Here is an 11,726-nt window from a genome sequence, read left to right as displayed (position 1 = left end):
TCAACACTCCCCCCGGTAATACATAGTATTACCAAAGGTATAATTTTAAGCATTTTAAGTTATTTCTAGGTTACAGAGGTGTTGGGCAGTTCGTCTTATGGTGTTATTGTTCGTTGTTTTAATAATGCACGATCTAATTTTATCGTCACGTCCTTTGATTATTTCTTTAACAAATCCGATATGCCACGTGTGACGTGGTAATTTGTCGTCGTAAATTAGCACCACGTCACTGGTTTTTAATTTGGAGTTGGTGGTGTTGGTACCACTGTGATGGGCGGAGCGAAGCTCCATGATATATTCTCGTCGCCAACGTTTCCAAACTTTTTCTAACGTGGCTTCACGGTATTTTAGTCTTTTCGTTATTTCTTGGCGCGATATCGGAATTTTTTCATTGTTTTTAAACGTTAATGGCGGCAGCGAGTTAAGTCTGCGCCCGACAAGAAACTCAGCGGGTGTAAGGGGTCGTGGTTCATTAAGGTCGTTATAGGTATACGTAATGGGTCTACTATTTATTAGGGCTTCTGTTTCTACTAGGATAGTTTCTGGCTTGGTATAGTTTAATAGGGCTCTACCTTAACACTTTTTAAGGCTAGTTTTGGTGGAACGCACTAGACGCTCCCACCATCCCCCGTGCCATGCGGCTCTTTCTATAATAAACTTCCAATGGATACCCTGGCTACCGAAGAATTCTCGCATCTGATCTCTCTTTAGGTTTTGCCAAATGAGTCTTAGGTCGGTATTGGCTTTTTTGAAGGAACCTTGGATTCATAATGGCAAAATCCTTGGTTTAAAGAATGCAGGTAATATCTCTTATGACTTTACCTCACCCAACCCCAGGGCGTGTGTTCTGACCAGGAAGGGTCTTGACATCCTTCCGCTTCCGAACTACCTCACTAGGGATACTGCTGTGATTAAGGTAATGCCCTCCTCTTCTGGAGAGGCAACTGGCCTTATCATGGCGTCTGTTTACTTTCCCCATGATGCCACTGGCTCCCCTCCACCACAGGAGGTTGTCACTCTTGTCGACCGCTGTGAGAGGCAGGGGGACAGGCTCATTCTGGGTTGCGATGCCAATGCCCACCATGTCACGTGGGGCAGTAGTGACTGCAACAGACGTGGTGATGAACTGCTAGAATATCTGGTCGGTACGAACCTGCATATTCTCAACAGGCACAATGAGCCTACCTTCGTTACTTCTAACAGAAAGGAGGTCATTGATGTCACCCTGGCCACAGGCAATATCAGTCTGTCGGTTTCTAACTGGCATGTGTCTAATGAACCGTCTCTTTCGGATCATAGGCACATCTGCTTCTCGGTCGCGGTCAAGTCAACTTCGGTTAAGACGGAACTGCGTAATCCCCGTCGGACCGACTGGTCCGGCTACAGGGAGGAACTTTGCATCCTACTCAGAGGTAATGCTCCAAAGCTTTCCTCGGTGCTGGAATTTGATTTGGCAGTTGATCTCATGCAACAAGCCATTATCAATTCCTACCACCACAACTGTCCGGCGAAGCCTGCCAGCCGGCCGAGGCTCGTTCCTTGGTGGAATACGGAACTTGGCAAGCTTCGCAAGCTCACTCGTAAACTCTTTAATAGGGCTAAGAGGACTGGGGACTGGACTATTTATAGACAGACCCTTAACAAGTATAATAAAGCCATCCGGGAAGCCAAAAGGAACTCCTGGAGGGACTTCTGCGGTAGCATCTCTGATGCCCCCGCTACTGCCAAGATCATGAGGATCCTGGCTCACGATAACACTCACCAGCTCAGCACCATCAAGGTGGCAGAAGGTGAGTTTACCAAGTCAGGGACTGACACCCTTAAGCATATGCTTAAGGTACACTTTCCGGACTCCGAGGCTTTTGACCCCACAAGCACCGACACTCCCCCCGTGCACTTTCGAAGAGCACACAGGGCGGACTGGGGCATCGCCAATAAGATAGTTACATACTCTAGACTTAAGTGGGCTGTAAATTCGTTTCAGCCCTATAAGTCCCCTGGCCCAGATGGCGTCTTTCCCGCCCTCCTTCAGGAAGGCATAGACGCCATTGGCCCCTATCTGTGCAGGATATTTAGAGCCTGCACTGCTCTGGCGCATATTCCAGATATCTGGAAGCGCTCGAAGGTTATCTTTATTCCCAAACCTGGGAAGACGAGCTATCTTGAGGCTAAGGCATTTAGACCTATCTGTCTTACCTCTTTCTTCCTAAAGACTTTAGAGAAATTGGTGGACAGGTATTTGCGGGATGGTGTTCTTTCCCACACACCCCTGTCCACTTTTCAGTTTGCCTATCAGAAAGGCAAATCTACAGAGACGGCGCTCCATGGCATCTTGAACTGCCTTGACAGGGCCATCGAGTTCAAGGAGATGTCTTTGGCCATCTTCCTTGATATTGAGGGGGCCTTTGATAGGGTCTCTAGTGAAGTTATCCTTCGCGCTGCGGAGCGGTTTGGTATTGACGACACTTTGTGTCGTTGGATAAAATCCATGCTCACGTACCGTAGGGTGACGGCGTCTCTTCTCGGGGAATCCTTGGAGATCTCCACCGACCGTGGCTGTCCTCAGGGAGGGGTTCTTTCCCCTCTTCTTTGGTGCCTGGTGGTGGATGAGCTGCTGGGCCGACTCGGGGAGGGGGGGTGTCACTGCTTTGGCTATGCGGATGACATCGCAGTGATTGTTACAGGGAGGTTCCCTGCAACTATCGCTGCACTGATGAAATCTGTCTTACATGATGTTGAGGAATGGTGTAGGGAAGTTAACCTCACTGTCAATCCCAATAAGACTGTCCTTATACCGTTTACCCGGAAAAGGACTAATGACCTCTTCAATGATATTTCCTTCTTTGGACAGGTTTTAAAGAAGTCCTCCGAGGTCAAGTACCTTGGCGTGACTCTTGATGCCAAGCTTACTTGGAAATCCCATCTTGATCTGAGCATCAAGAAAGCCAAAATTCTATTTTGGCGTTTAAGGAGTTCAGTCAGCAAGTCCTGGGGTTTAAGCCCTGGCGCTGTAAACTGGATTTATACTAGGATCATCAGGCCAGTGGTCTCCTATGGAGCCCTTGTCTGGTGGCCCAGGGTTCGCCTTAAGACAGCCCAAGATGAACTACGCAAGCTTCAAAGGCTGGCGTGCATCGGTATCACGGGGTCCATGAGGACAGCCCCCACAGCCTCTCTGGAAATCCTTCTCAATATGCTTCCCCTTCACCTCTTTATTGAGGAAGAAGCTATTATGGGAGCCTGTAGGCTCAACAACCTCGGCTGGTGGAAGCCCAAGCACTGGGACTTCAGTCACACCAAGCTTTTCAGTGAGTACAGCAGTACTGAGCCATCACTTGTGATGGTCTCAGATAAGTCTGTTATATCACACCACTTCGACAAGCCCTTCAGCGTGCACTTTCCCAGTCGCGCTGTTTGGGAGACCACCCCAGTCCTTGGAACTGGGGGGGGAGTCCGTCTGGTTCACGGACGGCTCTAAAACGGACTCTGGAGTTGATGCCGGGGTCTACTGCTTGACCAAGAAGTTTGGTTTTTACGAGAGCCTTGGCAAATTTGCCAGCGTTTTTCAGGCGGAAATCATGGCCATTTGTTTATGTGCGGATTTCTGCAACAAGAAAAACTACCGCGGACGGACGATTCAGATTTATTCGGATAGTCAGGCCGCCCTCAAGGCGCTAAATCAGTGCCTTGTCGATTCTAGACTGGTGCTCAGCTGCCTGGATCTGCTGAGTTCTTTGGCTGCCCGCAACAAGGTTCAATTGCTGTGGGTGCCAGGGCACTGCGGATACCTGGGCAATGAGAGGGCTGATATGTATGCCAAAAGGGGGGCTGAGGCGAAGTTCTTCGGACCTGAGCCTGCGGTTCCCATCCCCCATGGCATCATTCGCCATAGGATTCACTGCCGGATGTCTGCACTTCAACTGCAACTCTGGCTTGACATGGATGGGCAGAGACAAGCCAAGGAGTTTGTCCCGGGTCCTTCTATTACTAGGGCAAAGGAACTGCTTGCCCTTACCAAAAGCAAAATTAGGCTGGTCACCCGTCTCCTCACTGGACACTGCCGGCTGAATAGACACCTGCACCTACTGGGCATCGTTGATGACCCACTCTGTAGGTTCTGCCGGGAGGAAGAGGAAACCTCCTCCCATATCCTGTGTTGCTGCGACTATCTCGCGGCCATGAGGTTTGAGCATTTCGATATGCATACTATGGAACCTCACCAGTTCTCTACTGTCTCGGTCAATCGGATTCTCCGATTCATCGAGGCGACAGGACTCTTCGCAGTCTAACCAGTTCGGGGCGCACAATATACCCTTGGTATCGGTGCTCGACGCGGCGACGCGTCACCCCCTTCAACAATAACAATAACAATTCTACAAGATCTCCTCTCTCTAAGCTAGCCAATCATATTCGAGCTTTCTGCGGTACACGTGCATAGGCAAACTTAAGTATTAACTAATTTTAGAAAACGCGTAAATTACATTCCCAAATTCTCAACACTCCCCCCGGTAATACATAGTATTACCAAAGGTATAATTTTAAGCATTTTAAGTTATTTCTAGGTTACAGAGGTGTTGGACAGTTCGTCTTATGGTGTTATTGTTCGTTGTTTTAATAATGCACGATCTAATTTTATCGTCACGTCCTTTGATTATTTCTTTAACAAATCCGATATGCCACGTGTGACGTGGTAATTTGTCGTCGTAAATTAGCACCACGTCACTGGTTTTTAATTTGGAGTTGGTGGTGTTGGTACCACTGTGATGGGCGGAGCGAAGCTCCATGATATATTCTCGTCGCCAACGTTTCCAAACTTTTTCTAACGTGGCTTCACGGTATTTTAGTCTTTTCGTTATTTCTTGGCGCGATATCGGAATTTTTTCATGGTTTTTAAACGTTAATGGCGGCAGCGAGTTAAGTCTGCGCCCGACAAGAAACTCAGCGGGTGTAAGGGGTCGTGGTTCATTAAGGTCGTTATAGGTATACGTAATGGGTCTACTATTTATTAGGGCTTCTGTTTCTACTAGGATAGTTTCTGGCTTGGTATAGTTTAATAGGGCTCTACCTTAACACTTTTTAAGGCTAGTTTTGGTGGAACGCACTAGACGCTCCCACCATCCCCCGTGCCATGCGGCTCTTTCTATAATAAACTTCCAATGGATACCCTGGCTACCGAAGAATTCTCGCATCTGATCTCTCTTTAGGTTTTGCCAAATGAGTCTTAGGTCGGTATTGGCTTTTTTGAAGGTTTTAGCGTTGTCTGTATAAACTACAGAGGGAACGCCTCTCCTAGCTATAATTCTCCTAAACGCTAACAAGAAGCCGTCGGTGCTAAGTGATGGGACAAGTTCCAAGTGTAGTGCTCGAGTCACTGCGCAGGTGGCAAGACAATGTATGTTTTCTGTTCTTTATTCCCAATCTTGGTAATTAGTGGGCCCGCGAAATCTATACCCATGATGGAAAATGGAGGGGTCTGTTGGATTCGGTCTTTAGGCAATGGGGCGGTTGGTGCTTCACCTGTCTTCGCGTTTAATCTTTTGCATATTATGCAATCTTTGACAATAGTACGTACTATTTGTCTAGCAGCAGGTATCCAATACCTCTCCCGCAATTGTGTGACTGTGTCGTTCTGTTTCTACTAGGATAGTTTCTGGCTTGGTATAGTTTAATAGGGCTCTACCTTAACACTTTTTAAGGCTAGTTTTGGTGGAACGCACTAGACGCTCCCACCATCCCCCGTGCCATGCGGCTCTTTCTATAATAAACTTCCAATGGATACCCTGGCTACCGAAGAATTCTCGCATCTGATCTCTCTTTAGGTTTTGCCAAATGAGTCTTAGGTCGGTATTGGCTTTTTTGAAGGTTTTAGCGTTGTCTGTATAAACTACAGAGGGAACGCCTCTCCTAGCTATAATTCTCCTAAACGCTAACAAGAAGCCGTCGGTGCTAAGTGATGGGACAAGTTCCAAGTGTAGTGCTCGAGTCACTGCGCAGGTGGCAAGACAATGTATGTTTTCTGTTCTTTATTCCCAATCTTGGTAATTAGTGGGCCCGCGAAATCTATACCCATGATGGAAAATGGAGGGGTCTGTTGGATTCGGTCTTTAGGCAATGGGGCGGTTGGTGCTTCACCTGTCTTCGCGTTTAATCTTTTGCATATTATGCAATCTTTGACAATAGTACGTACTATTTGTCTAGCAGCAGGTATCCAATACCTCTCCCGCAATTGTGTGACTGTGTCGTTCTGTTTCTACTAGGATAGTTTCTGGCTTGGTATAGTTTAATAGGGCTCTACCTTAACACTTTTTAAGGCTAGTTTTGGTGGAACGCACTAGACGCTCCCACCATCCCCCGTGCCATGCGGCTCTTTCTATAATAAACTTCCAATGGATACCCTGGCTACCGAAGAATTCTCGCATCTGATCTCTCTTTAGGTTTTGCCAAATGAGTCTTAGGTCGGTATTGGCTTTTTTGAAGGTTTTAGCGTTGTCTGTATAAACTACAGAGGGAACGCCTCTCCTAGCTATAATTCTCCTAAACGCTAACAAGAAGCCGTCGGTGCTAAGTGATGGGACAAGTTCCAAGTGTAGTGCTCGAGTCACTGCACAGGTGGCAAGACAATGTATGTTTTCTGTTCTTTATTCCCAATCTTGGTAATTAGTGGGCCCGCGAAATCTATACCCATGATGGAAAATGGAGGGTCTGTTGGATTCGGTCTTTAGGCAATGGGGCGGTTGGTGCTTCACCTGTCTTCGCGTTTAATCTTTTGCATATTATGCAATCTTTGACAATAGTACGTACTATTTGTCTAGCAGCAGGTATCCAATACCTCTCCCGCAATTGTGTGACTGTGTCGTTCTGTTTCTACTAGGATAGTTTCTGGCTTGGTATAGTTTAATAGGGCTCTACCTTAACACTTTTTAAGGCTAGTTTTGGTGGAACGCACTAGACGCTCCCACCATCCCCCGTGCCATGCGGCTCTTTCTATAATAAACTTCCAAAGGATACCCTGGCTACCGAAGAATTCTCGCATCTGATCTCTCTTTAGGTTTTGCCAAATGAGTCTTAGGTCGGTATTGGCTTTTTTGAAGGTTTTAGCGTTGTCTGTATAAACTACAGAGGGAACGCCTCTCCTAGCTATAATTCTCCTAAACGCTAACAAGAAGCCGTCGGTGCTAAGTGATGGGACAAGTTCCAAGTGTAGTGCTCGAGTCACTGCGCAGGTGGCAAGACAATGTATGTTTTCTGTTCTTTATTCCCAATCTTGGTAATTAGTGGGCCCGCGAAATCTATACCCATGATGGAAAATGGAGGGGTCTGTTGGATTCGGTCTTTAGGCAATGGGGCGGTTGGTGCTTCACCTGTCTTCGCGTTTAATCTTTTGCATATTATGCAATCTTTGACAATAGTACGTACTATTTGTCTAGCAGCAGGTATCCAATACCTCTCCCGCAATTGTGTGACTGTGTCGTTGATACCCCCATGGTAGACTTGATTATGGCTTCTAACGCCTAGCAATATTGCAAGCCTTTGGCTTTTGGACATTATAATGGGATGTTTTTCAACATAAGTTAGGTAAGATTCTTCTAATAGCCCACCCGTGCACAATATGCCTGATTGATTTATTAGAGGTTTAAGTGGGGCGATTTTTGATTTGGGGTGAATCTCTTTTCCGTTTCTCAATTGTCTTATCTCTGGTCCGTACTCTTCGGCTTGTAACGATTTTACCCAGATAGTTTCTGCCTTATTTAATTCCTCAGCAGAAATAGGTCCAGTTTGTTTGGCTAAACCCCTAGCGTTGTGTATAAACCTAAACAAGTAGGCGGTTATTCGTAGGACTTTGTTAAGGTGGTAATGTCTGGATAGGTTAATTAGGTTTTGGACTCCTAATTTTTCGGGTACATTAATTGCTAGGATAATTTTCTTTCGCTTCTCGGCTACTGGGTCTAAATCTCTTTCGGTTGGGTTTGGTGTATTGGGCCAAGTTTCCTTGGGTTCTTTTAACCATTTTCTGTTGTTTTGTAAGTCGCCCGCGCGACTACCCCTGGTTGCTAGGTCCGCCGGGTTATTCTTTCCTGGTATGTGGAACCATTTCCCCCCTTGTGTTAACTTTTGAATTTCAGAGGTTCTGTTTGAAATGAATGGCTTCCAATGGTTTGAATCTCCTGTCGCCCAAGCTAAGGCTATCATTGAGTCTGTCCAGTAGTAGATTCCTGCTAATTTCTCGGTAAATACTGCTTTGATATTGTTGGTAAGGCGTGCCCCTAATAGGCATCCCATGAGCTCTAATCTCGGTAGTTTTAGGTCTTGGTTTTTAAGTGGAGCAACTCGGGACTTGGCTGTTACTAGGTATACTCCTGTTTGGTTTGTTATGGTTTTGTATCTGACGTAAATACACGTGGCCTAAGCCTTCAGACTAGCGTCTGAAAAACAGTGGAGTTCTATTTCTCTAATTTCTTCTGTGGCTTGGAAATAGTAACGCCTTTGAATTTGTAGGTGATGGAGTGTAGGGAGTTCATTTACCCAGGTTTCAAAAATGGTTTTGGTTTCAGTAGGAAGTTCGGAATCCCAGTTCTCTTTCGATTCCCATAAGATTTGCAAAAGTAATTTAGCCCTAATAGTGAATGGACAAGCTAGGCCTAATGGGTCAAATATTTGTGCTATGAAGCTTAGGACCTGGCGTTTGGTGACTTTAATGGTTTTACTGAATTTAATTAGGTTGGAAAGATCGAACTTAAGTGTATCGGTATTGGGATCCCATTTCACCCCCAATACTTTGTTCCCTATGGTATCTGTGTTTTGTTCAAATTTTTGATTTCCGGTATCTAGGTCGTGTTTTGACCAGAGGTCTCTTAGCTCTTGTGAGTTTGTCCCCCACTTCCTGAAATTCATTCTCGCACCCTTCATTAAATTGGCTGCAGCTAGGGATTTTTCGAAGCCTTGTTCTACGCTTTCTAAGGAAGTGGTTAGGTCGTCCACGTAAAGATCGTTATTTAGGACTTGTTTGAGTAGGTTTGGGATATTTTTTGCCTGTATCACGTGGTATTTTATTGTGCAGCTAAGGAGAAAAGGGCTTGACGTAACCCCAAAGGGTACGCGAGTCATTCTTAAGATGACGTAGTGGTCTGGTTTGATTTTCCCATTCTCTTCTTGAAACCAAATAAACCTAACTGAATCCTTATCAGGGTCATCTAGGGCAATCTGCAAAAATGCTTTTTCTATGTCGGCGACGATTGCCACTTTATTTTTCCTAAATCTAAGTAGGAGTAGGAGTAGGAGTACGTTTGGGTTTAAGTTTGGTCCCGGCAATAGACAATCATTAAGCGATGGCTTCCCATAAGCATGGGATGACCCGTCTAGTACTACGCGCAATTTGGTGGTTTGCACGTGCTCTCTTTCTACACCTTGGTTTGGCATGTAATAGGTACCTGGGGTTGACGGTTCTATTTGGTCCGAGGGTACTATTTCGGCTATCCCTAAATCTAATTGCTCATTAACTACTGCTTTGTATTTGTCATCGTAGGCGGGGTCTTTCTCAAATTTCTTTCCTAGGGCTTGGGCTCTTTTGACAGCTACAGGGTAATTGTCTGCTAAAGAGTCCTTACTAAGTTTTAGGGGAACTTTACTTTGTAACGGCTTTGGTTTTGGTCAAATTGGATGTCTTCAAAAAATGTGGTAAGGGCTTGGTCGTTCGGGTTCTCTTTAATTTCAGCGCTGTCTATTCCTAAACTCTCTAGGTCGAAAAAGGTTTTGAGGGTTTGGTTTGTTCGCTTTTCGCCTAGGCTAATTAGCATGGTTGTAACTGACTGGTTAGATTTTACCACGGTCTTCTTGGGCCCACATAGGCACCATCCCAGCTTTGTCTCTAAGGCAACGGTTCTAGGTCCCAATCTCTCTGTTTTCCCACTAACAATTTCCCAATAGTAATCCGCGCCTATAAGGATATCTATGTCTGGTTGGTCGGATTCACTTTCAATTAAGGATTCGCTGGCTAATTCTATACCTTTGGATTTTAAGATTTCTTTAATCTCTAGGTTGCTAGATTTTGAAAAGTCATAGGTTAGGAATTTCTGGACTATAGCGATAATTTCTACCTTTTCTGAGGGGTTTTATTTGTTTTCTAGGGTGACCTTTACTCTTTTATGTTTAAGTTGGTGAGGGTCCTTGTTCCCATAGCTAAATACGTCTATTTCGTGGTCTCCAACTATGGGCAATTTTAATCTAATGGCTAACTCCTCCTTGATAAAGCTACCTTGGCTTCCGCCGTCTAAGAAGAATTTCGCTATTAGGGAGTTTTTTGGTTGGCTAGGGTTCTTAGCTACGGCTATGGCTCTTTGGAGTAAAAAGTTTTGGTGGGTAGTTTTGATTGGCGCCATTGCCATGGTTACATTTTCAGTAGGGTTTTCGGCTATGGTTTTAACTTGTGTTTGGTCTTTGTTAAATGGGTGATTTAGGTTATAATAATGGACCTGTGTTTAATTTGGTGTTTGCATGTGGGCTTGAAATTGGGGTTGCATGTGGTCTTGGTTTTGGTTTGGTGGTAGGACCTGGATTTGTGGTTGCATGTGGACTTGGTTTTGGGGTTGCATGTGGACTTGGTTTTGGGGTTGCATGTGGACTTGGTTTTGGGGTTGCATGTGGACTTGGGATTGGCCTTGGTTTTGGACTTGATAGGCGGTATGATTTTGCGTATGGTTATATGCTTGCATGTGGACTTGATTGGAATTTAGGTTTTGGACTTGTGTTAGAAGTTGCGTGTGAACTTGATTTACTGGCTTTTTGTGCGCGGGGTTTTCTTCGCATACAGCGTAGTTATGTTTTCTCTGGCACTTCTTACAATTTCTAAATTTGGATCTGCATGATCCAGCGTTATGATTAGTACGGAGACGGATATAGCACCTGCCGCTATCCCTAATAATGGTTCTCTTTTGCTCGAGTGGGTAATTGGCGCAAAAGGTGGTTTTGTGGCTATTATTTTTACAGAATATGCAATAGGTGGATTCTTGGTTTTGGGGGGTTTGATTGGTTACCCCGGTGGCTAATTGGGAGGCTGGTGGTGTATAATAATTAGGGTTATGATTTTCATATTTGGTCCTAAATTTGGGCCTCTCATGGAATTTTTCTTGGTTTACGGAGGGTACATTTTTTCCATGATTTCCCACCAGTATCTCGGACATTTCCCTGCTTTCGACGTGTCCTCTAATAAATTCTATTAGCTCGTCTGGGTCCCAAATTGAACCATTTTGAGAGGGTTTGCGTTGAGCGCAATAGGTGGTCCTAATATCTTTTGGCAAACAAGTCAAGATTTCAGGGCAAAAACCTTCGGCATTTACAGTGTAATCTACCCCCATTGCATTAAGGCTTCTAAGGCTACTTTCGCACGTGTCTAACAAATTACGTAGGGCTTTGACGTTGCTAGAATTATTAACCGGCTGAGTTTCTTGAAATTTTTTAAAGTGCAAGTGAACGGCTAAATCATTCTTTTCATAACGCCTTTTAAGTACTGTTACGGCTTGGTCATAAGAGTCATCGTAACCCCTGACGGCTTCACGAGCCTCGCCTTCTAAATAACCCACTACACTGTAAAAAAAGGGTTCTTCGAGGGTTTTCAATATAACTCTTACGTTCTTGTTGGAACGCTAAAGGTTCCCAGACGTGGATGGAGGTTCACAGTAGAACAGGAAGGTTCTTAGCAGATCGAATCTAGTAAAAGGGTTCTTGTAATA

The 11,726-nt window shown here is 45.1% G+C and overlaps 2 protein-coding genes across 6 annotated transcripts; one reads left to right on the top strand and one right to left on the bottom strand.

The window, feature by feature from the left end:
- The first annotated feature begins 811 nt into the window (after positions 1 to 811).
- On the top strand, positions 812 to 3,347 carry LOC149685332 (uncharacterized). Of its 5 annotated transcripts, none has more exons than XR_016384004.1 (4): positions 812 to 1,145; positions 1,300 to 1,412; positions 1,597 to 1,790; positions 2,852 to 3,347. XR_016384004.1 is itself a non-coding variant. In XM_089870940.1 (2 exons), exons 1-2 carry the CDS (start codon positions 920 to 922, stop codon positions 1,734 to 1,736), a joined length of 633 nt encoding a protein of 210 aa, XP_089727066.1. In that variant the 5' UTR covers positions 812 to 919; the 3' UTR covers positions 1,737 to 2,075. The 5 variants fall into 5 exon arrangements, 2 of the variants coding, with proteins under 2 accessions (XP_089727066.1, XP_089727067.1); XR_016384005.1 differs by having other exon boundaries at positions 812 to 1,210; XR_016384003.1 differs by having other exon boundaries at positions 812 to 1,412.
- A 1,200-nt stretch (positions 3,348 to 4,547) lies between these two features.
- Positions 4,548 to 10,382, bottom strand: LOC149685331 (uncharacterized). The gene is made up of 11 exons (XM_089871008.1): positions 10,137 to 10,382; positions 9,635 to 10,094; positions 8,901 to 9,587; positions 7,296 to 8,357; positions 7,009 to 7,215; positions 6,395 to 6,601; positions 6,067 to 6,168; positions 5,780 to 5,986; positions 5,452 to 5,553; positions 5,103 to 5,371; positions 4,548 to 5,039 (listed from the first exon to the last, which is right to left on the bottom strand). The coding sequence occupies exons 1-11, from the start codon at positions 10,380 to 10,382 to the stop codon at positions 4,548 to 4,550; spliced, it is 4,041 nt and encodes a 1,346-aa protein (XP_089727134.1).
- Between the last annotated feature and the right edge of the window lie 1,344 nt (positions 10,383 to 11,726).

Source organism: Phalangium opilio, unplaced genomic scaffold (genome assembly GCF_054372755.1).
Source record: "Phalangium opilio isolate 3A_F unplaced genomic scaffold, DU_Popi_V2 ptg000032l_1, whole genome shotgun sequence".
NCBI lineage: Eukaryota > Metazoa > Arthropoda > Arachnida > Opiliones > Phalangiidae > Phalangium > Phalangium opilio.
Note: the sequence above shows the minus strand (reverse complement) of the source record. Positions and strands in the feature narration are given on the sequence as shown.

What these genes read in the sequence shown, in the direction of transcription:
- LOC149685332 (XM_089870940.1), top strand. Translation starts at nt 920, where the DNA reads ATGCCCTCCTCTTCTGGAGAGGCAACTGGCCTTATCATGGCGTCTGTT. An exon ending in ACTTTGCATCCTACTCAGAG is followed by an intron (nt 1,413 to 1,596) that starts GTAATGCTCCAA and finishes ACTCTTTAATAG; the next exon opens with GGCTAAGAGGACTGGGGACT.
- LOC149685331 (XM_089871008.1), bottom strand. Translation starts at nt 10,382, where the DNA reads ATGGCAATGGCGCCAATCAAAACTACCCACCAAAACTTTTTACTCCAA. An exon ending in CCCTCCATTTTCCATCATGG is followed by an intron (nt 5,987 to 6,066) that starts GTATAGATTTCG and finishes CCACCTGCGCAG; the next exon opens with TGACTCGAGCACTACACTTG. An exon ending in CCCTCCATTTTCCATCATGG is followed by an intron (nt 5,372 to 5,451) that starts GTATAGATTTCG and finishes CCACCTGCGCAG; the next exon opens with TGACTCGAGCACTACACTTG.